The 10111-nt window shown below is 36.1% G+C and overlaps 1 protein-coding gene across 2 annotated transcripts in view; it reads right to left on the bottom strand.

The window, feature by feature from the left end:
* The window catches only part of emc2 (ER membrane protein complex subunit 2), a 35522-nt gene extending 32604 nt beyond the window's left edge, over positions 1 to 2918 (bottom strand). For both annotated transcript variants that reach the window (XM_016458337.1, XM_016458338.1), the window contains exons 1-2: positions 2820 to 2918; positions 1594 to 1707 (exon numbers count right to left, since the gene is read on the bottom strand). In XM_016458337.1, coding sequence (XP_016313823.1) covers positions 1594 to 1707; positions 2820 to 2859 — 154 coding nt within the window. In that variant the 5' untranslated portion in view covers positions 2860 to 2918. The remainder of the gene's footprint in view (positions 1 to 1593; positions 1708 to 2819) is intronic.
* Between the last annotated feature and the right edge of the window lie 7193 nt (positions 2919 to 10111).

Below are 10111 nucleotides of genomic sequence, written 5' to 3'. Positions count from 1 at the left end.
AGTTGCTCCTAGTAACAAAATTCTAAGAAAATTCTTAGAAATGTGGGTGTTTCCTCTTAAAATTAAAGAAAATATCATAGTAAAGAAAAACTTAATTCAGAAAGCATCTTAACCCTTAAAAGAGGTTGGAGTATGGACGAGGATTAAAATGTCATTCAGTGTAACAATCTTGTCAGGCATATTTACAACAAAAAATCAATTTATGACATATTAAAAGACTAATTACTTTCACCGCAAATACTAATTAGTTGTAGGTCGAAAATTGTTAGGAGTACAGACGAGTACATTTAAGAGGCTTAAGAGTTTCTTTAGTAGTGGAGAAAATGGACGAAACATGAAGAGGGAGAAGAAATGTGTTGCACACAATGCATGACAGTGAGTTAACAAGACTCTACACATTAGATGGTGCAGGGATCTTATTAGAGACATGCTAACATCTCTGACACCGCGCAGAAATGCCATAGTGCCAGAAATGGAAGTAAATCACTACATTAAATGACATATTAAAAGACTAATTACTTTCACCGCAAATACTAATTAGTTGTAATTTTACATTTTTTTAATTTGCCACTATCCTAGGTTTTGCACATTTGTTTGCCCTAGTATTTTTTACTAATTTAAAACACAATAAAATTTAATATGCTCCCTTATTCTTTTATATATTTTAATATGTACACGTCAGAATAAGCATGTTGTTTGAATTTTTACATAAATATTGTGTTACACTGAATGACAATGTAACATTATTTCAACCAAATTCTGACATTTTATCCTCCAAAAACTTATTTGAAACCTTAAAAGTAGAAACTTTAATTACATTTAATGTGCTTTATATGGACATAAAATCACTTTTGTACATTTATTTTGATGTGGACATCTTAAGGTCTTTGACCCACATATATAATGTGTGTGTGTGAGAGAGAGAGAGAGAGAGAGAGAGAGAGAGAGAGAGAGTACGGTAAAACAGGAAAAATTACGCATGTCATTTCAAAGTGAAGGCTTATAATAGACCCTACTCTTAAAAATAAATAAAAGCGCTCTTTTATTTCCTTATTAGACAACCAACCAATCACATTCTTCAAAAGACTGTGCCATACCTAGCAACAGGGTCAGCCCCGCCTCTTCATGAAGATAAACGTTTTTGTCTTTTCCTTGCTCAGAGTTGCTCTCAGATTGGTCCTGAACCACTTTTAAGCTAAGACTCTTTTTAAGCTAAATTAGGAGCTCTCTGAGGATTCTTAGAATCTTTAAGAATACGGGCCCAGATCGCCTGCTGTGGGAAATGTTCCTATTATTTGTCTAATGGGAATATAACCTCAATATTTTGCGAGGACTATGATTGTTCCACACAATAAAATGTTATAGTTATTCAGCCTATTTATTTGTTAAATATCTGTCAGTTCTTCTATTGAAGGAATGCGCTTAGTGTCCATATGTGCATAAGAAATGCATCTGATCGTTGCCAGGCAGACATCACCCTAAACCGGATCTAATTATAAAAGCCATTAAGTTTTTTAATAAACTGAGGCTAAAGGTTATTTGTGTTTTAAAACTTCTAATAACTTTGCTTTTGTTTACTGTAAATGTACTTACCGTCATCTCCCAGTTTAGATGCATGCTCATTAATCAGCTCTTCACCGACATCCACAATCTGCTCACTATTCCTGTAATTCTCTTCTCTCCACTTACGGAGTTTGTCACGCATCTCTGAAATGCAATAAAGAAGCACATTAGTCTTTGGCTGAAACTTTATCACCAATTTATTTTCATCATCAATTATTAATTGTGAATATAACGTACTTTCTATAATCATCTTCCTCATTGGTTTTAGTATCTTTAGTGCTCCATTAGATGGACATGTTTTCTGACTATATACTTCGCTTAAATTAATCAAAACAAAACTTTTTAGGACAGTCTATAAAAAAGTACAACATCCTGATAATGACAGTATTTTCTAAAAATACTAAAAACAAAAATACTACAAACAGATAAAAGGCCAAAAATATCCTTTTTTTAAATACTTACAATAAAACCACATACAGTGGGTTTACAAAGGTCTGAGAGCACAAATTATGATTTTATGCATAGTTAACTTTTCCCTCAATACAAATGAAATGATCAGAAAAACAATAAGTAACATCACAATATCAATGTCATAGTATTTAAAATCCTTGTTTTGCTAGCACTCCAGCACAATTAGAGAAACCAAGTTGTGATTAAAGAGTAAGTCATGCATCATATAATATATGTGATTAATCTAAATGAATCAGTGACGGTTATTATAAACCTCATTGCACTGAATTAAGATGTCAGATTTATGGCAACAAAACAGTTTCATCATAAAATCAACGGGAAATGATGATCATCTCAAGTGAACTGAATCATTCTTTATTGTCTGATTGTAGGTGAACAACATGATATTCAGGTGCATCAATATCACATCTGATCTGATCTTGCAAATCCTCAAATCCATAAGGGATTACCATAAACCGACCAGAGTCATAAAAAGATTTACATTAAGAATTCGCTTACGTTTCAACGTTACACTTTAAATAAAGCACAAAATAACAGTTGAATACACACTGAACCTTTTCATCTTATATGAACATAAAATTATATTTTCTAGAATACAGGTTTTGCTACTAAAATAAGCTAACTGGCTACCTAAGATAGCATTTTGTCTTCAAAGAAAAGCGCAAAAAATAGGGCACATAGTTCGTAAACCTGTACAAAATGAATAACTCGGGTATCGCTAGAATTACTATAGAAAGATAATGAATGTCTTAATAACCGCTGTTAACGAAAACAAAGTCATTTACCTTCCCAACACACATCGTAGAGCTCCGATATAGACGACATGTTTTCCTAGTTCCGCCCCTTGTGAGCTGATTGGTGGATGACAGTGACGTCATCGGTTAACGCTGTGAGAAGGGTCAATGAAGGGCAAAGGCAAAACCCAACCTTTTTTATTTTTAAAACAATACCCATAAAAGGAATTTAATTTTAAAAAATCTGCATTTAAGTATATAATATTTAGCCAAAATCACAAAGTAACTCAAGAGTAACTGAAACGTTTTAAGATGATGGACCACTTCAACAGCAAAATATAAATATTAAGTACATACATACATACACACACAAATAAATAAATAAATAAATAAAACTCAAAATATGGGGGGATCAGTGATGTAAGTCAAAGATCAGTAGCAATGAAATAATTTAAAATTAGCCTATTTAATAATTCATAATTAAATAACAATTCTAAATAAATAATAATTCTAACAATTCAATAATGTATTTTTCTCTTGTTTTCTCGGTTTTAGGAAGTAAATAATGCAGATTCAGTAATAAAATAGACTTTATATTGAATTAATACGTTTTAGTCTGTTTTATTATCATAGAAATCTTCGTACTGTAGCATTTCTAAAGGTTATTGTGGTTTATATGCTGTGTCTATTTTCTCTCTCTCTCTATGTGCTCAGTTGGTCTCTAAGGAGCTGTGGATCTGGCTCAGTGTGTGATTTACTCTGCTGTGTCTACCACACAGTGCACTCACCAAGTGGACTCAGCACATGCTTGTTTATAGTAGCACAACCTAAACATGATGTCATTCCTATTTGTGGCTGCTTGTACATTGTACAGTTTAACCATGGCTTGTTTCCTAAAGGACACTGCTGGCGTAGTTGTGTAAAAAGGGCACCTACAGGTGCATCTCAATAACTTAGAATGTCGTGGAAAAGTTGAGTTGATTAGCTGATTGGCATGTCACCATATTCTAATTTGTTGAGATAGTGAATTGGTGGGTTTTTGTTAAATGTAAGCCAAAATCATCACAATTAAAAGAACCAAAGACTTAAACTACTTCAGTCTGTGTGCATTGAACTTATTTAATACACGAGTTTCACAATTTGAGTTGAATTACTGAAATAAATGAACTTTTCCACGACATTCTAATTTATTGAGATGCACCTGTATAGTCATCCTCTCTACAAAACTTGTGCGGTTCATTGTGCTCTGAGCTCTGGTGACTTGTGGATTCGTAATTTCCAAGTCTCCTGGATGGCAGTCACTTGATATGTGGATAAGGCTTTTTGCTGAAAGTTTTTGATGAAAACAAGCCAGTGCTAGCTGTTGGGCAGTGTTGGGAAGTAACTAAAAGGCAATGCTACTTAACTTACACTATACTGTTCAAAAGGGGTAAGTTAGTTAATACTTTTAGTATTCAATGATTTCAGACAATTAATTTACAAAATTACAAAAATGATTCACCATTTCGAATCCCTAAATATTAATTGTTGTGTTATTGTCATATTTAGTATACATTTACCAGGTTATCAAGTTTGACACTGTCACCCTAATTGAGGTTGTTCATTCATTCAGAACCTCTCGTTGTTTTTGAATGAGCAAAAACATCTTTGTCTGACAGGGCAATGTGTTAAAGTCATATTGTAATGCAAATAGCAACAGATCTTTCTTCCAAATTATGGCATACAATCAAGTGAAACAGATTATCAAAAAGAAAAAATGTAGGGTTCTTGGTTCAATCCATTGTTCACTTAAGGCTCCAAAAGGGTGTTTTTACAGTGATGCAATAGAAGAACCATTTTGGTTCCCCAAATAATCTTTCAGTGAACAGTTCTTAAATGAACCATTTTGAATAACATTTTAAAAATCTAAAGAACCTTTTTCCACTATAAAGAACCTTTTCTGCATTTGAAATGTTCCATGGGTGTTCAGGGTTCTTCATGGAACCATTAATGCTAATAAAGAACCTTTATTTTTAAGAGTGTTGGTTGATCTTGAGGCTTGCAGTTGATTGTGGGAGATTTGAGAATGACTGCAGAAGTCTAGCATACACCACCAGAGAGAAGTTTGCTGTTTCACCAGAAGATCCAGTTATGACATTTTATGAAGGTCAAAAAAGACAGAAACATATAATTGTTCACAATAAGATGAATACCATACGTTTAGAAAATAGATTGGATGATTTTCCATTCATTCTGACTTTAAAGGGGACATTTGATGCAAAATTCACTTTTGCATGGTGTTTGAACTTAAATGTGTGTTGGCAGTGTGTGTACACAATTTTTTTTTTTTTTAATCCCCACAAATTTCTCAGATCAAGCCATTCACAGATTCTGGGCAAAGTGACATAGCTTTGCCCAGGCCCCTCCCACGACTGATAATGAGTTAAAAAAAAACAATTTTTATGAATCTTTGCAAATCGCCTTTCCTAAAAATGTGCTAGTTAGCAACTTCCACAATGAACGTGGCTAAAGTTTAAGTGCCCTTATTATGGATTTTTGAAAATTACCCTTCATGCAGTGTGTAACACTGAATGAAAACATCCTGCAAAGTTTTAAATCTGAAAGTGCACCGTGTAAAGTTATTGAAAGAGTCGACTCTGAATCATTTAAACGAGTCGTTTTTAAAACGAATCCCACACCGTTTCATGCTGACGTCAAAGTGAAACATTAGCATATTGCCCGCCCACTTGTTGTGTGCGCAGAGCATAAGCCTGTATGTCATCATAAGCAGTGTTAAGAAAATAACAATAAGAACAGCATGAGCACGGCGGCCACACACACATTTGACAGATGCAACACAACACCATCAAATCAGCAGGATATCAGTAATGGACAGTATGTAAAACCCATGCTTGGTGATAGTCTGGCTCAGCGGCCACATAAACCACATGAAATAAACAACAGTGACTAGGCAACTAACGTTAGGAACATGTAGATTTTTGTACCTGTACACTGGTGTGTAGGGGAGGTAGCCTTTAGAGAATGGAGCACTGCTGGTGATGGGGAAATATGTGAATTAACGTTAGCACTAGCAGAGCTGTTCAGCTCCTTGAGTGTAGAATACGCGGGGGACGTTTCAATCTTGCTTGAAGCCGGAGGGCGCTCTCGCGCAGAAAGCACAAAACGGACTCATAGAAGTAACGTGACGTGCCAGGAAAACCCTAATATGGACAAAGGCATGTATAAAGGCATCCAGCCATCTCTGCTGTAGCTAAGGGGCTGTTCGCAAACTTATCTTCATCATTATATGGCAAAAAAGAAAAAGCAACAACACAATTTATTTTTATAGATAAAGTATTGCGATTATTGCAACAGAATTCACAATGATTAGGTTACCTTCTGAAGCAACTGAATGGGGGGGCCTAACTGAAAGGTGGGTTTCAACTCCTGAAACCTGGGCCCCACCCAGGCCCACCAGTAGCTACGCGACTGCTCTGCACTATGAGGGTAAATCCGTTTTTTTTTTATTGCCAAAGGACGAGGCTGTGAAGAATCAATGGTTGTAGTTCATTTTTACAGCAATACCACAGCAGTATAGCCCCAAACTTGTGTTGTGTCCCCATCATTTTACTGAAGACTGCTACAGCAACAGTGTTTCCCACAGACTTACACTCTATGTGCGGCGGGGCTTCCCCTGTGGGATATACCGGTTCTCATTTACGGCTCTGCATGTTTGCTGCGTAAAACCATCAGTAGAAATGGAAATGAAATCGACCAATCGGACCAATCACCGCAGATTAGCATCACGCAAAGGAGGGGTTTGGAAAAATGAATCATTGAGCGAATCGTTTGGGAGTCGTTGAGCAAATAAGGTAAAAAAATAAGTGCATATTATAAGACAATGAATGTGTTTTTTGACCTTGCATGCATGTCAACCTGTTGTTGGGGACTCCCAAAACCAAAATATGAGCCTTTCATAACCCATAATAGGGGAACTTTAATAGTCTCAGAGAACTGCTCGTCACCCCACAGAAAAGAGGGGTGGGGTGAGCAGAGCTCATTAGCATTTAAAGGGACATGCACCGAAACGGGTGGCTGTAAACAGAGCTGTTTTTGACAAGCTAAAATGGTGTTGTTTTACACTACCATTGAGACATTTTTTAAAGATTTATTTTTTGGCATTTTTTTGCCTTTATTATGATAGGACAGATCAGAGCTGACAGGAAGTGAAGTGGAAGAGAGAGAGGGGGGCGGGATCGGGAAAAGTCCGCAAGTCGGGATTCAAACTCGGGACGCCTGTAGCACAACAGCGTTCTATGCTGTTGAGAAATTTTAACCAAAGTATGTTATAGACTTTTCATGAAGACCCTAAAGAATCATACCAACTTGTGGAAAATGGGCATCCTATGTCCCCTTTAAGGGCCCACTGCTGACCTGTGTGTAAGACCAGTTCACGTAGAAGACACTTCATGTTCACAGGTCCGACAAGCTCTTTGCAGGCATCAGATTCATTTACAATTGGGTCTACGGGAAGTGAGGAAAAAGGTAGCACATGCTTTGTGTTTACTTTGGAGCTCCGCTTTTGCCAGAAGTGTCACCATAAGGAGAGATCAATAGCAGCCATTCGAAAACCGAAATTGTGCTGCTTAACTACTGTGTGCGTAGTTTTCCGTGCTTTTGCAGCACCACATGTGACATGAGGTAGACCTGTGTTTCCCCTTATATGCCTGCTTCCACAGAAGGAGGGCATTCACTGAAATACTCTGTTCAGACATTTTATTTTGATTTCTGACAGAAGTAGTCAAGGCTACTGATCTCTGACACAAGCAGTTATAAAGACACAATTTGGAGCAATGGGTGAGGTGTTCTGTGGCTTTAAACAACCGCTGCGCTTTTCCAATCTTTTTTTTTTCAAGCAATATCTTCCAATTACAGAAAATGAAGGCAGATGCCATTTACAACAGTATTTGCTTTGAAAGCAAATCTCGACCCCAGCCTGACAGGATCGCTTTCAATCTTAGACAAATCATACACATGACTTCAACTGTGTGCCTGCTTTGTTGTAATGAAGCTTCTTCCACGGCACCTTTGACCTCTAGACCTGGTCGTTGTGGCAAATTGCAATTATTAAGTAACACATTTTCTTTCTCAAATATTTTCTTTCTCACTTTCTTTATTGGCTCCAGCACACATACATACAAAGACACTAACAAGTGTGTCACACACCTCTTGTTCCAGTGCCAAAAAAATAGTCAACTCTCGACTGATCCTGTGACACAAAACCTGGTCTAAAAGTGTAATTGCTCATGGTAGAATGTCTGTCAACACATGCGCAGGATTACATGCTGCTGGATTGAGTTTATGGATGTCATTCTTTCTCATTAAATTCAATTCAAACCGCGTCTCAAATGACACTACATTGTGAAAGTGAAAATGGGCAGTTGTTACCTTGAAGAGTTATTTCTTCCTGATGTGACTCCTAAAATGACTTTCATTGATGTAACCCAGTGTATGGTTGAATCATTCATTTTACATTTATTTGGCTTGAATATAGTTAATGTAGATGTTAAAAAATAAGTTTTTTTTCTTTTACGATGTATAAAAAATGAGGCATCTGTATAAGGCAAATGACACACATTTACGTAAGTAAATGTCTTGACCAAACTTGCCAAATTGTTTTAAGTTATCAATTTCATAAAAGTTTTACACAAATTGAATGCCTTTATTTACATGGTTTTAATCAAGTTTAATAATATGTGCTTCATCTCATGTTTTGGTGATCATTTTACATGGAGAGCAAAGTGCAATTCTGAAACATAAATAACATCACATTTAAAATAATAAAAAAATATATATATATAAGCCTCACCTGCACACCAAGTATTTTCTGAAACGAATACTTAATTTCTTTAAATTAAATTTATACTTATACTTCAAATTTAAAATGTATACTTGGAAAAAAAAGGTTTTAAATATTAAACATTGCGTGTGACAAACTAGATGTACGTTAACATGAATGTGCTTGTAATCTTGATTCGTAATATCTCCCCAAAACTTAGTGACACATTTACTGGAGATGTGATTGGAAAAAACAAAGGCCTGTTGAAAAGCTATTGCATTGTCTTTCTACACTCCAACATATGTTCTAAAGCTGTAAAACCACAACCAAAGAGCACCTCATTTAAGTTGACAGCCTGGAAACCTTTTCCTGTTGTGAAATACGTTTCAAGCTCACGACACTGCACATTATTCGCCATCCTCAATTGGAACTCATTTCGTTTAGCAAAACACTTCCTGAGACCGAATGGGTCATGCCTCAGTTGTCCTCAATATGTGAGGGGCAATAGAGCATGACCCACAACTCACCCATGCCACTGGCACTCCTTGGCCTCGGTTCGTAACATCTATAAAGATGTTTTAGAGTCTTACCATGCGTCTGCTAGGCTTAGCAAATCACAGCCACATCAGAAACGATACAGGACACCTACTGTAGCAACGCCAATACAAAGGAATGACTGTTGTCACCAGTTCTGTAAACAGTAAGCACAATTACGAGAAACCGCTGGAAATACAGCTTGTTTTTATAGCACGTCTGTAATTTCCTCAACTTTACTCTGGCGGTGAAGAGCAGCCGAAGCACAATGATTTCACAAGACCACTGCTTGATTCTCCACAGAAATAGGTCTTCTCAAAGTTGCAGTATCCAAAGTAGCGGTGGTCTGGCCCTTCTCTGCTATTGTTGCAACTGAAGACATCTATGTCCTCAGGGAGTCAGCAATCATTTGAGGTTTTTGTGCCTTAAAAAATGCAAACTTAGCACCATTTCATTTTCATTTTCATTTTCAGCTACTTCATATTTGCCTCATCCTTGCTATTTACCCAGGAAGGACCATTTAAGTTTGTAACCAAATTCATCTTCCTTTTCTCAGTGTTATGGTTAAACCTTGCATGTCTTTTTATCACAGGTTTTTCGCATAGCACTTAGCAAAGTTTTGCTAAACGTGTTAAATATAGATTAATCAGTATGCTAGCTATCAATTTTTGCTCATTGAAAGTTTTATCTATAAATAAATGAAGAGTATTTTGGGTTTGGGGTTAGGGTTGTTGATTTGGAGTCGGTAAGACTTTTTAAAATGTTTTTGAAAGAAATCTCTTATGCTCACCAAGGCTCCATTTATTTCAGTAACAGTGTGAAATATTATTACAATTTAAATAACTGCTTTCTATTTTAATGTATTTTAAAATGCTATTTATTCCTGTGATGGCAAAGCTGTATTTTCAGCTATTAATAACTAACTAATAATAACGTAGAACACTCACATATATTATGCAAACAAAAACTTTTATTGTGAATAAATGTGTGA

Source organism: Sinocyclocheilus anshuiensis, unplaced genomic scaffold (assembly GCF_001515605.1).
Source record: "Sinocyclocheilus anshuiensis isolate Anshui unplaced genomic scaffold, SAMN03320099.WGS_v1.1 scaffold267, whole genome shotgun sequence".
Lineage (NCBI taxonomy): Eukaryota > Metazoa > Chordata > Actinopteri > Cypriniformes > Cyprinidae > Sinocyclocheilus > Sinocyclocheilus anshuiensis.
Note: the sequence above shows the minus strand (reverse complement) of the source record. Positions and strands in the feature narration are given on the sequence as shown.